Source organism: Enoplosus armatus, chromosome 23 (genome assembly GCF_043641665.1).
Source record: "Enoplosus armatus isolate fEnoArm2 chromosome 23, fEnoArm2.hap1, whole genome shotgun sequence".
Classification (NCBI taxonomy): Eukaryota; Metazoa; Chordata; class Actinopteri; order Centrarchiformes; family Enoplosidae; genus Enoplosus; species Enoplosus armatus.
Genome location: NC_092202.1, coordinates 15,335,338 through 15,354,628, shown reverse-complemented (window position 1 = coordinate 15,354,628; position 19,291 = coordinate 15,335,338). Strand labels below are relative to the sequence as shown.

The 19,291-nt window shown below is 47.8% G+C and overlaps 1 protein-coding gene across 1 annotated transcript in view; it reads right to left on the bottom strand.

The window, feature by feature from the left end:
- Window positions 1-19,291, bottom strand: part of focad (focadhesin) — a 31,096-nt gene that overhangs the window by 700 nt on the left and 11,105 nt on the right. Inside the window, exons 9-42 of the mRNA XM_070929677.1 lie at window positions 18,865-19,061; window positions 18,497-18,757; window positions 16,161-16,265; window positions 15,973-16,074; window positions 15,764-15,891; window positions 15,234-15,360; window positions 14,993-15,127; window positions 14,557-14,607; window positions 14,349-14,432; window positions 13,390-13,525; window positions 13,083-13,271; window positions 12,755-12,876; window positions 12,516-12,608; window positions 11,387-11,475; window positions 10,285-10,326; window positions 10,090-10,198; window positions 9,718-9,834; window positions 8,078-8,319; window positions 7,886-7,975; window positions 7,550-7,697; window positions 7,097-7,216; window positions 6,808-6,930; window positions 6,333-6,410; window positions 6,178-6,249; window positions 5,386-5,488; window positions 5,200-5,280; window positions 4,748-4,876; window positions 4,525-4,640; window positions 3,101-3,361; window positions 2,887-2,976; window positions 2,324-2,501; window positions 1,694-1,791; window positions 667-921; window positions 444-519 (exon numbers count right to left, since the gene is read on the bottom strand). Of these exons, the coding sequence (XP_070785778.1) occupies window positions 444-519; window positions 667-921; window positions 1,694-1,791; window positions 2,324-2,501; window positions 2,887-2,976; window positions 3,101-3,361; window positions 4,525-4,640; window positions 4,748-4,876; window positions 5,200-5,280; window positions 5,386-5,488; window positions 6,178-6,249; window positions 6,333-6,410; window positions 6,808-6,930; window positions 7,097-7,216; window positions 7,550-7,697; window positions 7,886-7,975; window positions 8,078-8,319; window positions 9,718-9,834; window positions 10,090-10,198; window positions 10,285-10,326; window positions 11,387-11,475; window positions 12,516-12,608; window positions 12,755-12,876; window positions 13,083-13,271; window positions 13,390-13,525; window positions 14,349-14,432; window positions 14,557-14,607; window positions 14,993-15,127; window positions 15,234-15,360; window positions 15,764-15,891; window positions 15,973-16,074; window positions 16,161-16,265; window positions 18,497-18,757; window positions 18,865-19,061 (4,347 nt within the window). The remainder of the gene's footprint in view (window positions 1-443; window positions 520-666; window positions 922-1,693; window positions 1,792-2,323; window positions 2,502-2,886; window positions 2,977-3,100; window positions 3,362-4,524; window positions 4,641-4,747; window positions 4,877-5,199; window positions 5,281-5,385; window positions 5,489-6,177; window positions 6,250-6,332; window positions 6,411-6,807; window positions 6,931-7,096; window positions 7,217-7,549; window positions 7,698-7,885; window positions 7,976-8,077; window positions 8,320-9,717; window positions 9,835-10,089; window positions 10,199-10,284; window positions 10,327-11,386; window positions 11,476-12,515; window positions 12,609-12,754; window positions 12,877-13,082; window positions 13,272-13,389; window positions 13,526-14,348; window positions 14,433-14,556; window positions 14,608-14,992; window positions 15,128-15,233; window positions 15,361-15,763; window positions 15,892-15,972; window positions 16,075-16,160; window positions 16,266-18,496; window positions 18,758-18,864; window positions 19,062-19,291) is intronic.

Here is a 19,291-nt window from a genome sequence, read left to right as displayed (position 1 = left end):
CAGGTGTAGTACCACAGTTGGCCACTGGGCACATTTAGCGATGAGAGGGTCGATTCTTTTAAGTAACCTGGTTCGTTTTCGCTCTAGCGAGCAAGACTAAGTGGAGAACTTGCCTGAGAAACATCGTGTTTTTAAGTTTTCTTCAGTGTCAAAGTACTCCAGTGATAGTTGTCTGTACATCCACGGGTACACTGCAGACAGGGGCGGCTAACCGCTAATTCAGCTACTTGTAATGGAGTCAGCTGGCAAGTAAATGTAAATAAATATCAATCCTAGTGATATCATACGTTGGGGTTGATGAAGGGGGTGTTGGGGGGGTCACAGTTGTCTTGATTTTGTCTGAGGGGTGGCCCACAGTGTCAGACTTTGAAAACCCTTTCTGAGGTCAGTTTTAAAACTAAGTACTGTGTATTGTGTGTGGGGTTTTTTTGGGGGTTTTTTACCTTTGGCTGTGCTGATGGTCGTGGCTGACAGACTCTGTTCAGGGCCTTCTGTGATACTGAGAAGCCAGTCTATGAACTGACACACACACACACACACACACACACACACACACACACACACACACACACACATTCAGGTCGTCATCATCTTGTTTGGTTCAAAACAAAGTGACCCATAACTTCAGTCTTTCAAAATAAAATACACTCATCGAAACACACTAACCTTGTCTGTCTGGCTGCTCCAGGGCTCTTTGTCCAGAAGCAGAGCCAGACTGTGGGGCATTCCCAGCAGGCACTGGGGCAGGGCGTGGACAGTTACTGACTCCCCACCCCCATACAGGCCGTGTTGCAGCGTTCGGGGCTTGGGGCCGGGTTGCCATGGGAACCACCGCGCCCTAATGCCGAGGAGTACGGGCATGAAGTGGTCACCCCAGGAAACCACAGCAGCAGCGAAAACTTGGAACAGGAAGTCTGTGGCCTGCCAAAAAAAAATGAATAAATAAAATAAAGGAAATCCATGTTCAGCTGGACTAGCCTTATCTGTAGAGTTGGAACAGTTTTTCAGGAATTCTCCAGGACATTTCCAATGACCTACTCCACGCCCAGGTACACAAACGACACCAACAGAATGACAGAGGAAGAAGGCGCCTTTGAAACGGTATCATTTTTTCATAACAAACATGAAATTGTGAACTTAATAAACACATTTACAAAAAAATAGGCAACTAAATCATCATAATATTCTATTCTATTGTTAATTATTTCTCATGCTAATATTCAATATGCCCCCCCCCCCCCCTCATAATCCCCCCAAATCTAGCCTCTCGCAGAAAGAGACTGTGGATGTTCATTTTCAGCAATACGTGACAGAAATGAGGCTGTACAAAAAAAAAAAAACTATAAATAATAAAATCCAAGTTAAATGAAGCTGGAATTGTACTTTGACCAAAGACGACACCAGTGTAACTGAATTATGCAGTTTGCTTTTAAATTTAAGTGTAAAAAACAAAACAAAAACAACCCCTTCAACTTATTTCAGTGGACACATCTGACAGGACTGGAGCTGCATTCCAAACCTCATTCCCCTTAACTCTCCCCTCTCCCCTGCGTGCTGAAACACAGGAGTTTTGTTAAAATATGGAACAGTCAGTCAATCTGTGGCATGTGGCAACACACTGCTGACAGCCAGAGGTGGTGGTGGTGGTGGGGGGGAGGGAGGGGGTGCCACACTGCATGGTTCGGAGACATACCAGCTTGCCGTCTCCACATGTGACGGAGGTCGTGCCGTAGGCGACGTTTCGGATGTGTCCCATCAGCTCCAGGAGCCACTCCATTCGTTTGGAAACGCCTATAACAAAAAAACAAAAAACAAAAATGGGGACAGACCGTGTCAACATGTGGATGATAGTAAAGCTTAAACGAGAGAGGCATGCATTTCATTTTAAATCCTCGACTTTGGTGCCACCTAGTGGCCGCATCAGAAAAGGGCCGGACAGTTTTTTGATTTTTTTTTACTTTCGGAAACTTAATGGATAGTATTTCCTTCCGCGGTATTATTGCAATACGAGGTGCTTAACGATACAATACTGCAAATATACAATGAACATAAACGGTAATATACGGAGATAATATAGGAAACATAAGAAACATGGTGAAACGTCTTAAGATTTCCAGATTGGACACTAAAAATCAATTCTAAAACTGGCAGGCAACCAGTGAGGGGACTTTAGGACAGATGTGAGATGTGTGCTCTCTTTCTGGTTCACATTGAAATCAGGGTCTAGAAGCGCACCAAGATCCTTTGGCGTTTTGTGTACAATGTGAACGCAGCAAGGGAAGCTTTCTGGCTTTCCGGGAGTTGACTCGTTTCGGGGCCCAACCTGTGTTGGAGTTGGTGGCCAGCCGACACTGGTAAAAAGTCTGCAGGAGGAGCCAGCCGACTCTGCCGCTTGGCCAACCGCGAAGCACACCGGCAATGACGTCATTGAGGCCCAGGAGGGGAACTCGGCCCTGGGAGGTCAAGCAAGCCAGGACAAAGCAGGTCTTCTCCATCTGAGCCTAAACAGCACAGAGTACCTTTTTTTTTAAAAACCATTATATGTCAAGTTTCACATAAAAATGACATTGGTGCAGAATAGCGACTTTAAGCTAATGACACAAATGGTCATTTTTACATTTCTATTTACGCTTAAAGACAACATTTCTGTGTATTTTTTGAACTGTGGACTGGGCCAGGCTAGCTGTTTGCACCTGCTTCCAGCCTTTATGCTAAGCTAGGCTAACCACGTACTCCCACAAAAAAAAGCAGCAGAAAAACTGCCAAGAACCAAATGACATTTAAAATACACAGCGTACTACACCGCTTAGCTTAGCAAATGTTTGCACGTGAGGATTTCTATTACCATTTTGTGCTTGTTGGCTCTTTTGTCACATCATACTGTACCTCCGTGACTCGAGTGATTCTTTCGATCTCTGTGTCGGACATCTCAGACAGACATTTGGCGAGTCCCACATACAAATCCACTTCGTTGTCCTAAAAACAAAAGAGCGTATCATCAGCAGAGGTCCATTAGTGGACACTGGAGGACATTCTTAGGCCAACGGATGAGCAGGACTATCTTTAAAAAGCAATTCGTGTTGAAATGTCAGCTTTGGACCTGGATTTGGTTGGGCAGGAGGGTGAAGATCTTCTCTGTGGTGGAGCAGAGGATGGTCCAGCAGGCGTTGGGGGGGTTCGGAAGGGCCATGGCCTGAGCGAGGCCCCGCAGAAGGGAGTGGCAAAGGGACAGGCGCTGGGGTCGAAGGTCCTCCTGGAACTGCTGCAGGCCCAGACTCTCCACGTGGACCTGGAGCTTGTCCTCGGCGACGTGCTTCATCCACGAGCCCAGGCTCTCGCACAGGTGAGCCCGAGTCTGGTGCTGGAGGAGAAATACAAGCTTTCCAAAGGCCATTTCTGACTGTTACAGATACAGACAAGTCCAAGTACCAAGTACCAGTCGAAACCAGCAAGTACCAAAACGCTGGCATCGAGTCCCAACTGCGATCTCGCTCACTTGTTCTTTTCCTTAAATTACGATTCCGCCAACTTTAGACTGTGTGGCTGCTTGTGTTTGGACGTGTAACATTTGAGAGGTTTGACTGTCAACGGAGGGGGGGGGGGGGGGCTACCATGCTCATTTCCAGCTCTATATTTTCATCTTGTGACTCACAGCTTTGCGTGATTCACAGTTCCAAAAAAGCCCTGATTTGTCTTCTATCGGCCCTTCACGCGGCCCCCTCAGCTCACCCTCTCCGTCTGAAACAAGCCGTTTGAGCCCCCCTTCCCAAAAAAAGCCCACTTTCTTCTGAAAAACCCACTGACGTCCAGACGAGGGAACCAGAAGTGTAAAAAGTCGAACTCATTTCCGGGTTTTAGGACTCAATCCTGCAGCGCTCTATGGAGACACCACTCAAAGCATGCAGTATCTTCGGCGTTACCTTACATATCTTTCTGTACGGAAAGCTTTTGCTTCTTATCGTCCAACATATATGCAGAAACCAATATATCCGGGATAAGCCTACATCCTCCCATAATATCAACCACGTAGGCGTATCGGTCAGGCTCCACTGTGCGGGATTCAGCTTGCGTCTACAACCCGATATTCAAATGAAAACAACCATTTGACTGATCTGCCTGTCCTACTGTGCCATCCTACACGCCAACGCAAAACTCTCAGAAGGGCCGGAAAAGTCCACCTCAAGCAAAGTTGAATGTTTTGAAAAAGCTTTATCGGGATCCGACGGTTGAGCGATGCCCGGGAACGCGTGGAAGGCGCGGAGCGCTTTGACGTTTTGAATTTTGAGTTTCTAGCCGAAAGTGCGAGCGAGTGGTTAACGGTTGAAAAATTTCTCCATTCATGAAGAGGAAAATTCCCCCTTGGCTTATTTTGGAAAGTGAGAAAGTTGTGAATGAGAAAAGGCAATAGCAGGAATGTCCTACGTGATCGGAATATTTTTTGACGCTTGGATGAAGTTTCTACGTTGAAAAATGTGGGGGGAAAAGGCGAGGACGTGTGTGTTTTAATGCTCGAGAGGAACTTACACTGAGGCTGTGCACAAGGGGGGGTGACAGCCAGGAACCCAGGAAGAGCGAGGCGCTCTGAGAGGACTGAGCCTGACACGCTGCCAGCACCACACACTGATGCTGTACATCCTCTCCTGTTAGGAAAAAAACACAAACAAAACAAACATGCCGGGTTTGGTGCTTTTGGGGGGGTGGGGGGTGGGGGCACAAAAAGAGGAAACACGTGTGGGAGAACTCTCACCGAAGCTGAGCCTCATCAGAGGAGACAGGGCCGCGCTCCAGTTGACGGGTGGGTACTGGAAACTGGCTCCGGCTGACGCCAGGGGGGTCAGAGCAGTCTTGACCAGAGGTGGAGGGGCAAACTCTGGACCTGGGGACCCCAGGGGGAGAAGGATGTCCAAAAGTAAGAGCGCGAGTTACATATGCAGGCAATGTGTATGCATATACGTTTGCATTGTTGAGGGGGAAGTTATAAACTGGGGGTTCTCCTGATGAGTTTAAAGGTCCCATATTGTAGAGTGAGATTTCCAACGGCCACTGTGAGATACATAAGGACTTTTTTTTTGAACTGCACAGCTACTCCAGTGGAGTCCCAGAAGTCAAATATAGAGCTGAAATGAGCACGATATGGGGCCTTTAAGGTCAAAAGGGGGTTAAAAGGCGAGAAAAGAGACGAAAAACACGTCAACAGACCTTTTTTTCCTGCCTCCGTGATGAAGTCAACGATGGACCTGACGACGCTTCTCTCCGAGAGGTAACTGAAATCCTGAGGGACTGAGACGTTGACAGAAGAGAGAGAGAGAGAGATATATCGCATGCATATCAACAGCTACAGTCGGCTCCGGTGGTCCACGGTGGGATCGCTGCTGCTGTGCCTACCTGCTGTGCGACTGTGGCTGGTGGACACGTGGGCCAAGTGCAGATGGCCCACCAAACACGCACTGTTGGACTGCAAACCGATGGCTCCTGAGAACGTTATGATCTGCAAGGAGACCCAACATGCATGCATAAAAGGCCGGCGCACGAATTCTCCAAAATAGAAGAGCTCCTATATGTTACAATGTCGGATATTCATACTAAACGTTGCCAAATAATGAGGTACACGTATGTAAAAGTAACCCCTGCGAGCCAAAAGCTCAGGCTGCTCCGAACGCCCCGTTTCCAACTGTTTTCAACTGCCAGGTCTCTCTGATGTCAGACAGGCACGGATGTCCTTATATGGTATCTGTGCTCCAGGCACAGGCCAAATGTTTATGTCAGCGTTGCTCAGTAACGTTGGGTTTACAGTTTGCCTTTGGAAATACATCCAAAGACTTCTGGAACCTTGGCCGGCCAACCAGAAGAAAGTGGGCTTTAAGGGGGGGGGGGGCAGGGTTTAAAGAGACAGGAGCTCAAACGGCGTGTTTCAGACAGAGGGTGGACTGAGGGGGGCTGCATGAAGGGCCAGTAGAAGATAAATCTGGACTTTTTTTGAACTGTGAATCACGCGAAGCTGCTCTAGTGGAATCACAAGATGAAAATATACAGCTGGAAATGAGCCCAGTAGGTCCCCTTTAATACCTCCAGTCTCCACAGTGACGAAGCATTGGCAAAAGTAGACGAGACGTGTCTGACGTGACTTGAGGCCACAGAATAATACTGAGGAGGGGGGATTACGACGGGTCTACGTACCTGTGTGATGGCTCGAATGACCTCGTTCAGCCTGCTCTGCTGCTGGGGGGAGAGCTCCAAGTCACTCGTCAGCTGCGCCGGGGAGGACAACGGGCTCAGTGAACACATACAGTGCGGTGATATGAGAGATATGTAAACAGATTCACACCCCTCACCTGAATGAGGTAACTCTCGGACCCTACTAGGGCCACCAGGCCGTTGATGGCGGCCAGACGCTGCATCGTGGGACAACCCTGAAGAAAAAAAACAAAAAAAAAAAAAACACACCACATACAATTGCTTGGCATCATCAAACTGAAAGGCTCGGATATATATATATATCTAGAATATATTTCATATAAGTAACGCGGGTGTGAATGTGTTCAGCCCTGCATGGTTATTACAGGATACAGGGGGCAAAAGGGACCAGAAATGGTTACAACTTGCTCATCTGAACCACCCACAATCCTGTTGGAGGTTTATTTAGTGTTGTATCCCCCACTGTCAATCTGGCATATAAAGCATTTTCTTTCTTTTTTTTTTTTTTGAAAGCTGCTCTGGGACATCCCGGTCTGAGACGTCTTAAAAAGGGATACGAGAGGGGAAAAAAAAAAAGCTGTGTAAGTAGGAAAGACAACGTCGGGGCAGTACCTCGGCCAGTAGGATCTTGATCCAAGCGGCCAGCAGGCGAGGGTGGAGGTCCTCCGCTTTACCGTGGCCGGACACCGCCAGGCCGTGGACCACCAACCCCAGAGCCAGGGAGAAGCCCGGAGTCTGAGCAAGAAACACATCACAGAGGAAGTCGGACTGAGTACAGCACTCGCTGTACTGGCCTTCAACACAGACAGACTTTTGTTTTTGTTTTAAAAAAAAAAAAAAAAAAAAAAGGAGACAGTCCTCAGGACATTTTGAGAGAGGGGCGGACTCTTTTCCCGCTGACCTGCTGGCTCTCCTCAGTCAGGGCGCGCAGAGTGCTCACGACCTCCTCGGCCTTGGCCGCGTCTACGAGGCCCCCGCTGAAGGCCGAGACGCCCACACAGGCCACAGAGTACGCCAAGACCTGCACGGAGTACAAAGAGAAATAGGCCGATTAGTGAGGACTTTTTACTCAAACTGCTGTAAACGTGTCGTGGCTGCATTGCGATGTGCTCTATTTAAAGCTAACCGATGTTGACGCATCATGGCGGGCTGTGGAAACATCAGGAGACCCCCAACGTCAAAGGCTCACATTTAGTAAAAATCAGTAAAATTGACCCAGACGTGCAACACATACTGCCAATAACGTTTCCTCCTATCAGTGTGCAGCATCCGGAAGGATCCAGAGACCTCTACAACTGGATTGGAGTAAAGAAACAAAAACAAAACGTGTTGTGTGGGGCGGTTTTTGTTGTACCTCCTGCAGCATGCGTCCCTGCCCTTTGCTGTCCTGCAGGCTGGACAGCAGTTTGTCTAGTGTTTGGGCGACGCGGGCGTGTTGGTCCGCCGGTCCGCTGCCGCAGAGAGCCGCGAGCGCCAGACCCAGACCCAACACACAGCCAGTACTGAGGAGGAGGAGGAGGAGGAGGAGGGGGAGGGGGAGAGGAGGAAGGGCTCAGGAAAAAGGAAACATGGATCGTCTACTCATTCTGCAGTGAGAAATGATGCTTCAAAATAAAAGCGCAAAGCCGGAACCTCACTAAACTTCAACTGGTAAGTGTCTTCGCATCCTGTCTAAGGACTCAGCACTGACTTGTATTCCAGGTTGGGGTCGAAGGAGCAACTCTCCAGAGCCTCCAGACAGCTGAGGAGGAGATCAGTGTCCTCCTGAACAGAGACGTCACTGGATAACAGAGAGAAAGACAGACAAGGTGGACTCAGCCCGGCGGTGAATGGTGGGTTACGGCATGTGTTCGAGGTACCACAGGCGCGAGAGACCCCGTACCTGAGGCGTTGGTGGTGCAGGCTGGACAGCACCATGCCGAGCGCGAGGCCGGAGTGGAACTGAACGGCCTGGGAGTCGTCGGCGGCGGGGGAGCCCGGCAGGCCGGCCCGCAGCGCCGCCAGCGCCTGGGCCAGGCCGTCCCGCTGCCGCACCGCCGCCAGCGCCGGGGCCAGCAGCGGCAGCGCCAGGCTGGCGCAGGAGCGAGCTATGGCGCTCGCCGTGTTCTCGCCCGAGTAGGAACGCTGAGAGGGCAGAAGGCAGAAGGGTGTCTGTGCAGGAGTTTAAGGCTCATTACGTGTCATTTTCCCAGTAGCCACTTTATTAAAAAAATGTTTTTCAAGTCTGTCTCAACCACTGCACGTGTGAAAACAGTTCTATAAAGCCTTTAGTGTCTCCAGAGGGAGCTGATAAGTGTCTCTCGAGCGATGTCACTCAAGTTGGCGTTGGCTGAGGACCTCGAGTTTGAAAGTGAAAACAATCTGCTGGTGTGGAAGTCGGAGAGAAGTGAGCCGACCCAGACCTCAGCAGCCCCCCCCGCTGCAGGCTACAGGCTCCAGGCTACATTAGCCGCCGCTAGCATAACACACCTGAATCCGCGGCCAAAGTGTCAGTGGTCGAGTTGCCTTGTGGGTAATGTAGGCACCATTTCCATACTTACTTACCATACTTCCCGTTATTTTCCTCAATTAATCAAACAATCACATTGGTCCGTAAAATGTGAGGAAAACAGGGAAACGTCTAAATCAGTGATACCCAATTCTGACCTGCGATAGGGTGCCGGGTGGCCGGCTAACCATTTTCCAATTCACAAATTCACAATTTGTTTGTTTCTACCAGTTAGTAAATGTTCAATAATGTCCCTCGGCTGTTACTGGGGAAGTTACATATCAGCCTCGCAGCGATCAGCGGTGACACTTGGTTTCAAAACGTTCACGTACACCTGACCTGCTCGGGGCACGCGGGAGAAGTTTGCCTTCAGGTCTTTCTGCCAGAAAGCCTTTCTAACAGAAAGACAGGACTTTCACCCAGGGGACTGAGCTGTTCGTGTCCCGTGTGAAAGCAAAAGTCAACGTTGACTAATTATTTCAACCCAAACCAGGACCTTTTCCTAAACCTAGCCAAGTAGTTTTGGAGCCTGAACCTAACCAAACTGCGACCGTTAGCCACGTGTTAGAAAGGCTTTCTGGCAGAAAGGCCTGAGGCCTGTTAATGCTTGTTTATCAACTGGCCTTTTTTTCTTACTAAATTACTTAGACAATGAATCAATTATCAAAATAGTTGCTGATTAAGGGGCGAATGGTTTTCGGCTCCGTGTGCTCGGCTCAGGTGTGGACAGCGCTGATGCTGCGAACGTTGCCGTACAATTTCCCCCCGGGGATCAATAAAGTATTTCTGATTCTGAAGAATTAACATTTCCTGTAAATGTGCTCCCTAAAATCAGGGCTTTATTTTGAGTGTTTAGTGCAAAATCTCAGATGGAGTCAATCTAACGTCCGCTTGAAATTTAACGGATATACAATTTGCGGTACTTTGATTTGATCTGCAGACCGTATGAACCTAAATAAATACATGGTTTTCCTTATATTCATAGTCGCTATTAGGGAAGACGAAGACAAAAACATGCAAGGAGGGGAACTTACATGCAGGAACCATGGGAAAACCTGTCCTCTGGCCTTGTAGCTGCTGCTGCTGATGCTGAGCAAGGTGTTGAGGACCATGGCCAACCAGCTGGATGTGGGCACAAACTCTGGTCCAGCCTACAGAGACAAGTCAGTAAAAAAAAAAAGCACATTCATAGACGAACTGGACGATTCCTTTCCCTGCGCTTGCAATCCCACCAGGAGCCTGAACGCACCTTTGTTTGGAGGACAGAACTCATCTGAGGACACAAGCAGGTAATAAAAGGAGGCTAAATTAGATAGATGTCGCTTTCGGGAAGACCAACCGCAGTGGAAGTCTTCCGACTTTGACACCGGAGGTATAGTAATACCGTAAAATACCGAACATCGTACCGCGTGGCTGCCGTCGCTCTCAGCGGGCAGGTTGCTCTCATATTTAGCGAGGACAGAGGCCAGGCCACTCAGAGCCAGGATGGAGTTCCCCTGAACAACAGGGCTGTCCCTGCAGAACACAAAGACCACGCTGCCGTTAAGTAGGCCAGTGATAGAAGAATATAGACTGATCACAAGTGAGGGGGGGGGACTCACTTTGTAGCGGCTTTGATGGCGTCTGCCAGCTGATCTCTGGCCCTGGGAGGGATGAGGACAAGAAGATGGGGTGACAAAGAAAGGCAGAGTGAAAGAGGAATGACGTGAGAACAACAGGAGGCATTCAAAGACACGCTCTCTCCCCAGTCACCTGGCCGGCGCAGCGGACGTTGAGGCCAGCGCCCGGATTTTGAACGCAACCTGTTGACTGCCGACGCCGCCATCAGGGTGAAAACGTGTCTGAAGCGGCACTGATGGGACACCAAAAGGTAGACGAATGAACCTCTAATAATAGACAAATAGAAAGGTCTAGCCCCCAGTTACATTGCTGATCTTTTAACACTTTGAGCCGAAACGCAGCCTTAGCCTTTTTTTTTATTTGATTGGATTATTTTTTTTTTTTTTGGTCCCTTTTCTTGGAAATACTTGTAGGAATAGTTTTGATCTGTTTTTGATATGTATCTGTTTGTTGATGTGTTCTTAGTTGTATTTGTTTATATTTCACCTCATTTCTATTTTTCTGTTGCTGCCTTTGGGTTTTATTGTATGGAAAGCACTTTGTCAAATTGTATTATTATTATTATTATTATTATTATTATTATTATTATTATCATTATTTGTGCGTTTAAACTAGGGATACATTTATTTTACGATGTGTACCTAGCATCTTGGGCGCGAAAAGCGGCTAACAGCAGCTGCTAGCGAAAATGAACAGGTTGCCGCAGCATGACATATGAACATGCAGACTTGTAACTTAATGGCGTGTTATATGCAGTATGCGTATGGCCAAATTTTAATTTCCAACAAGAGTGATTCATTTGAAGAAAAAAAAGTTTTTGTACATTCCCGTGTTTTTTTGTTGTTTTTTTTTTTAGTTTTGTTGCTCAAAATCTGAGAAAAAGCTCAAAAATTCCTTCTAACTATAGTGACAAGAATTACGGCGTGAAACGGCTATTCTATTTTTGAGTTGTTTTCTGGTTTAATATCTTGGCCATGTTGGGACCTCAGCCCTCAGCCAATCCGCGTCAGTTCATCAATGGCAGCAGATGAACTTCACGTCATTTGAGGTGGCCTTAATGACGTGTACGCGCGTGTGACTCACCACAGCCAGGCACAGTGCTGTTTGTACTGCAGCTCCTGCGGCTCGTCTTTGCCTTGCTTCTGCCGCGTCTCCAAATCGGCGCGTCGGCCCTGAGGACACACACAAAACGCACATTCTGTCGAGCTCGAAAGGAAGGCACGCCGTTTGGGACGTGACGAGCGCAGTGCGGGTTTTTAGAAGACCAATGCGATGGCGAAACCTTGAAGTGACCAACTATTACACAGGAAAAAAATGGAAATAAATAACTGTAAAAGATGTGATGAAAAGATGGAATTACTGAGTGATATATAGCCCATTATTTTCTCCAATAATGTAATCACTAGCTGTTCTAAGGTTATACATGGCCATTGCAGATATAAGCCAGTGTCCTCAGAGCAACACATAGCCATAACTGTGGAATTCCAGAGCTGCCAATATTAAAATGAAATAATTGAATCAGATTGAAATCATTTTCAATTTCTATGTGGAGAGTGCATGACAAAAACACATCTAATATCAAATTCATTTACATTTATGTGTTTGAAAAAAAAAACCACGTAATTACTGCCTAAATGAAAATCAAACATTTAATAGAAATGATCTATTTCGTGGGTTTTCCTGGTCCTCTTTACTGTCAAATCTGTCAGCGTCAACCATAAAAAAAAACAACCAACGGGCGGGACGTAACTTCCAATTGGCAAAATCCCACCAGTTCGAGGCACAAACAGGTTCCACTGCTCCGGTTTGTGGTCAGGTCTGCCGTGTCTGCCTAGTATAAGCAACTGGGGGCTGTGACCAAATCAAGGTCCACTTACTGGCTTATTCTGCCATATATATATACACACGACAGCCGTGACCACCGTTCCACACATAGGTCTCATGTAATTTTCTTTTTTGTCACGTCATGCACACACACACACACAAATTGAAAATAAAAGAACATTTTTACTAAATGATTTTAATGTAATTTAATCTAATATTGGCAGCCACATACTTCCATACCTCTTCCTTGTAATTCCCATTGTGTAAAACATTCAAGTCAAGTACTAGTCAACTATATATATATATATTTGTATTTTCTAATATACCTTCTCTCCTTGCTCTACTCAACAGTGCCTGGAGAAGGTTTCCTTTCTAGAACTACACAAACCTGTAGGACGGCGTGGAAAGCTCGGCTCATGAAGCCTCGCCAGGCCTGGGGCAGGAGGAGGGCGCGGTGCCATTCGGACGGCTGAATGTTCACCTGAAAAAATAATAACACTTTTTAATAAAAAAAATCACAAAACAACAAGCAGGAGTTTTGCGTTGAAATTGTTAAAAGCAAAAGAGGAGTGTGAGGAGGAGGAGGAGGAGGAGGAGGAGGAAGAAGAGGAACCGGTTTAGATGTACCTCATGGATGAGGGCTGCCAGGGTCTGCTGGTAGCTGCGGCTGCGGCTTATGAGGAAACGATCGATTGGTCTGCCGTCGCGGTCCGTCTGCACAGGCAGCTCGTAACAGAGCAGGAGTCCAGCTACAACACACACACACACACACACACACACACTCAGCTATAGAAGGCTATGCAACAAACACACTGTGTGCAAAACAATGTAAAAGCTAAATTCATGACAGAAAGAACCGTGAAAGATTAAAGCTTTAATTCATTATTATTATTTTTTTTTTTTAGCCTCTTGGGGGCCAACCAAGTAAACAGAGACGTCAAATCTTAAGCGTCACCTGCTAGTCCAGGCTTCAGCCCAGGCTGCTTGTTCTTCTCGTAGGTTTTCAGCATGAACGACGGGATCCCTGCCACTGTTTTACCCTGGTCTGAACGCAGGCCCCCCCCCCTCAGGGCAGAGAAGTACACCCCCCGTGGCATCCGGCTCATCTCCTGCTTCACCAGGGAGGTGAGGAAGAGCTCGAAGGCTGAGAAGAAAAAAAAAAAAAAGAAAAGAGCATCGAGGTGATCGTCTGTGAGGAGGAAGTGATGCCGCCGCGACAGCATGACGTCGTGACGTTTGGCCACGACGTGAGTGCAGTTTACCCGGTAGAGCGGATGTGGGGGTGAGAGCCAGCAGCTTCACATAAGATGAACCGGGGACGGAGAGATCCTTCTCTTCTCCCTCCTCCTCCTCTTCCTCCTCCTCCTCATTTTCAGGGAGCTTTGTCGGCGGTCTGGCCTACCGAGCGGGCATGATAATAATTATCATTATTATTATTAAATTTGAAACTCTGTGAGGTCTCTGAGGCTGTACACAGCAGCGCTTTGAGCTAAATGCTAACATCAACTATACTGACATGCACACAGTGACAACGCTAACACGCTAACGTTAAGCAGGTATAATGTTAATGTATCCCATCAGGTCTACTCACCACTGGGCTCTGCTATTCATATGTATATTAGCATGTTAGCATGCTAACATTCGGTTAATTAGCAACAAACACAAAAGTATAGGTAGGGCTGAATGTCATTAGTTGAGTTGTAGAGGGAGTAGAAAAAAGACAAAACACTGATCTGAATAATCTTTTATCATTATCGTCATCATCATTATCATCCATTTTATATTGTAATACTGAAATAATAGCTAAATGCTAACATCAGCATAGTGACATGCACACAATGACAAAGCTAACGCACTCATGTTAAGCAGGTATAATGTTAACACATCCCATCAGGTCTGCTCACCACTTGGCTCTGCTATTCATGCTATGTTCACCACCATATATTAGCATGTTAGCATGCTAACATTCGGTTAATTAGCAACCAACACAAAAGTATCGGGAGGGCTGAGTGTCATTAGTTGAGTTGTAGGGTGAGCAGAAAAAGATAACACACTGATATCTGGATTATCATTTATTATTATTATTGTTATTGTTATTATTATCATCCCTTTCGTATTGTAAAACTTCTTTTGGCAAAATCAGCTAATATAAGTTGTGTGTGGGGAAAAAAACAAAACTATTCAGTGTAGAATGTAAAGTTATAGAAAGTGGGACTCTTACTGCCTCGGGAAGGAGATTCACTGTGTGGACCGCTTCAGGGAAATCTGCCAAGGCCTTGTAGCCACAGCTGGCCACATGTGGATCCTGTTACAGCAAAAACACACACACACACACACACACACACACACACACACAGACAATATTATTCTTTAACTAAGCCTTTTCTGACTCATTTGGGGGGCAGAGCAGATATCAGCAGTGCGCAGACCTTGCTCGCAGCATAATTCCAGAGAAAGCTGACCACCTCCTCTTTCAGTTTCTGGAAGAAAAAACAAAACAGATAAAAACAAAGTTTTAGGCAACAGTTTTAAATTTCAGAAGTAACATATGAACATACACACATATATACACACACACACACACACACACACACACTAACAGGGACCAACACAGTTAGAAAACCCAAAACAAGTGAATTATTTAAAGCCACAATGTGTAGATTCTTTAGCTTTTAAACTGTCAAAAGTTTTTGATTGTTGGAAAGTGAGTCCAGTGTCTTCTGTGATACTACCACTAGGGGGAGCCAAAGTCAAAAAACAGACTGAAAGGAAGACAACAAAACAAAACAAACAAAAAAAAAAAAACCCACCAAAACAAAGCTCTGGCAGTGCATCGAGCGCACCGTCTGGAAGTAGATCACATACCTCGTACTCCTCTGACTTGACTGTGAGCTGGGGAACCAGAGCCAGAATCTCCGCTACGACTTTGACCACCTGTGGACGGGAGTCGCCGCTCAGCTCGGGCCCGAGACTCCTCCATGTTGAGACGATGTCCACTACCTGCAAAACAGCAAGCCTCATAAAAAAGCCTCAGTGGCCGCATGTACTGTACAGTAATCAGCTGGCTATGTGTGTGTGTGTGTGTGTGTGTGTGTGTGTGTGTGACCTCTGCCCGGCACAGCTCCTGTAGTCCCTGCAGGGCGAGAGCAGCAGGGGTTGCCATGTCTGGTCTGGTGCACTGGTTCAGAGTGAGTGCAATGGCAGCCAACATGTCACCTCCATGCTGGTAAGGCCTGACGCACGCAAACAAAGGCTAATGATATGATACATGATATATGGCAATCTTCTAAACCAGTGGTTCCCAACACGGGGATGCCAAAGCTCCATGGGGGGGGGGGGGTTGATTTTAAGGGTGTAAGAGACAACTAAATTAAAAAAATTATTTTAGAACCATTCTATTCAAAAGTCATAAAGCCAGGCTGCTGGGACTTTTAAATCGTATGTATGATAGTGAAATTCATAATACAGACATAAAACTGTGTTCCTAAAAAATATAAGGAAGAATCGTCTGATGCAATGTAACATCCACAGGAAATAGCCAGTTCAGAATGTTCCCTTGAGAAAAAGGTTGGGAACCACCGTTCTAAATCACAACACAACTGGGGGGGGGGGGGGTGTTAAAAAGAGCGGTCTGACCTCTCTCTGCAGATGTCCCTGAGGCAGGCGGCCCTGGCCAGGATCTGCTCCCACTGGGCGTCCCTTCCAGCCACCACCCTGCCGTCCTGCTGGCTCAGCAGACGCTGCAGCTCCGGGTACACTCGATCCTTACGGGACGGAACGGAAAACATTAAAAGAGTGAAGAAGGCCGGCGCGTGTTAGTGTGACGACCGTTTCTTGTTACGCACCTGTTTCTTCCAAAGAGCAGTCATGAGGCGCATCGCCACTGCTCTCAGCTTGGGGGCGCTGGCCAGCATGTGGAGAGTCTGCAGCACCGCGGGGACGCAGAGCTGGAACACCAGATAAGAAGTACGCTTTAACAAGAACAATCTTCAAGGATGGAGACAGTGGAGAGGTGCTGCAGGCGCCCCAGTACCTTATGAGTCCCGAGGTTAGGCAGGCAGTTCAACACAGCATGGGCCTGGCCTGGATTCTGTTCTCTCCCCAGTTTGAACAGCAGAACAGGAATAAGGGAAGGGACCTGCAGAGACACAAACACAAGTTCATCAGTTCCGAACTGGCCAAAAACTCTCAGGGTGACGCGGCTTTGGTCCTGCCCGATCAAATCTTACAAATGATTAATATTGGGGGTTTAAATGAGTTGACTTGTCATTATAAAGGATTCGTTTTGGTGCTTCTTCAAGCCTCGGGGAGCAGTTTCTTCTCCTTGCTGGGTGATCCAGCAGGGTGAGCTGTGGCGACAGCATCAAGACGTACCGGATGAACCGCTCCAGGTTTATGGGCTGTCCCGCCCTCCCAGTCCTCTCACGGCCTGACCCGCGGTCACGGACGTCCCAATGCCCCAGCTCGTTCCCACCTTGATCCCACTGGCCAATCAAAGCTTCTTTTTAGATTGCAAGTTCAAGAGTGGAACGAAGGACAATGCAGGGTTAAACCGTTTATCATTCCCTTTAGAGCCGAGGTCAAAAATAGGACCTCGTCAGGGTCCTTGGACGCGTGTAGTTAACAGCTCTGCAGCGTAACAGCCTTTAATTACCATAAAGCACTTACTGCTGCCCTGCACCTGCACGTTGCATAGCAACCCAGGTCACCTGCTTCACGGGGAGAGAAGGGGCAGAGAAGAAAATAGAGGGTTAGGGTTATGGTCTGTCGCTGACCCTAAACTGCAAACTCAACCAAATAGGATTCCATTGCATCTACACACAGCGGTTTCGTTTTGCTATCACCCTCATCTCGAGCCCACAAGGTGTTTCGAGCGTTGCCGCCGGCAGGCAGATGTGAGGTGATGCGATGCCGCGGGGAGGGAAATCCAAATGGATTCAAATGTGCCAATAACCTTCTACCGACGTGTCAAACAGCCGGCCCAAGTGGCACTCTGGGAGCAATTAGACCCGCAGGGGAATACTCCGAGGCATCTAAACGAGCCCACGTAATGAGGAACCTATCACACCATGTGATATTTCACATCATCTTCTGGCGCTGGTGACTCCATTTGCCGTCCCAGTGGGGCTCGAGGGAAAGTCTGTCGGTTTAAACCTCTCTCTTTAATGCAGCTGCGGAAAATCCAGCAGCTGAAGCCTGGCTTTTTGTTTTTAAGAATGAAATTCAAAGACACAAAGTTAACAAACGTATGAATGAAATCATAACCAGCCAACAGAGGTTTTGCCGGCTTCAACCCCATCAACCACAAGTCATCTTTCCTTCCTCTCAGTTGTCGTCGTTGAGAAATCTCCAAACCTTTCAGGCCCCCACTGGTTTCCCTTTCTTTCAACAGATTATAAAAATCAAGTTGCTCAAGTGGGACTGGGGTGGGTTGGATTGGGAGGATGAGTAGGAGAGACCGGAGGGTCAAGAAAGTGAAGGGCGGTTTTAGAATTTGCGTATTTGATGGTGATCTTGTCGCTGTTGAGAATTCTCCAAACCTTTCAGGCCGCCACTGGTTTCAACGGATTATAAAAATCAAGTTGCGAAGACTTTAGCCTGGTTTCAAACCTGAACTGCTGAACTAACTGGAGACGTGGGCGACGATTCGAACAGCTCTAACGTTGTGCCCATTAGCGGCTGTTTCCCCTGGTTACAGAAACAGGGGCTGTCATTTCCCTTCACAGCTAGCTAGCTAGCTACATCCATGAATATTAGTGACAGAAAAAGTGGCCACTAAGATGGCGTCAAGATTGGCGCAGTGAGCAGTTTGCGGACAGTTGTAGTCTGCTTGAGTGGGGCCGGCGTGGGACTGGGGGGGGGGGTTGGATTGGGAGGATGAGCGGATGGTTGGGAAAGAGAAGGGCGGTGGTGTATTTGATGGTGATCTTGAATATTTTGAAAATGTATTAAAAAAGAAAAACATGAACCGCTCCCAAAGTTACCAGCCAACCTGGTGTGGTGAAGCCTGGTTCCAGACCTCTGGATCACCGCCTACATCCATTCAAATGAGTCTCAGGCTGTATTCGGAACCTTTATATTTTGCTTTTGTTTGCATAGTGCACACTACATCTTGGCCAAACCTGCACGCACTGCTAGTGTAGTAGGCGGTTTGAACACAGCTTCCATGTTGACTAAAACATCTTTTATTTAAAAATGTATGGCATTTATTTGGTATTGTATACCTATTAATGGCCGCTAAACATCTTGGTTTGTTTTTTGTTTTTTTTACATAATTTAAGCCTCATGTATTGTGAGTGCTGTAATACATTATTATTATTGTATGAATATTCACTGGGGGAGAGGAGGAGTCCTGGCGGATCATCTCACCTGGCAGGGGTCGGCTGCAGCGATGGCCTGGCTTGCATTCAGAGCCAGCTGGCAGACGTCGTCCGGCCCCGTGAGGATGAGATGGCTCACGATGAGGGCGAGGGAGGAGAGCCGGCGCCGGCCGGACGACAGCGCCGAGCTGACCGACAGCAGCCAATCAGCCGCCGCGGCCGGATCGCCGGCCACTTTGCGCAGCACGGAGAGAGCCACGCTGAGCTCGCTGTACCAGGAAGTGAGAGGGAGGGCCAGTGGCGGGCCGGACTGAGTAAGAAATTGAAAAAGGTTTAACATGCTGCTTGCTCCACGCTTAAAATCTGTCATTTAACACATAAACCGATCCACAGGACAAGTCTGAGAGGCAGCGTCACCTCTCCGGGTTCGCCGGTCTCTCGGCTGATGCCGCGCAGCAGGCTGTGGGCCAAGTCTCGGTTGAGGCCGTGCGTCTGCCGGTCGGCCAGCGGCTCGACGAGGCCCGAGCAGGACAGGAGCTGGAGCACGGGAAGAACCAGGACTGGACTCAACCAGGGCGACGGGGACTCGGCCTGGTCAGGGACTAAACTTAGCGCTGTGTCGGTGAGAGAGGGGCAGAACAAGACAGGACAAAAACGTTGCGTGTAAAGTAGCATAAAGTAGGAGCGGGGGGGGGGGGGGGTAAAGCCAATTAAAACAACAGAGCAACACTGAGGGACTTAAACATGCCACCATGGGAAGGATTATGGTAGCTCGAACTACATTTCACTTTCATTTTGAAATGCAATTGCAGAGCATGCTAAAACCTGAACCCTGCAGGTCTGG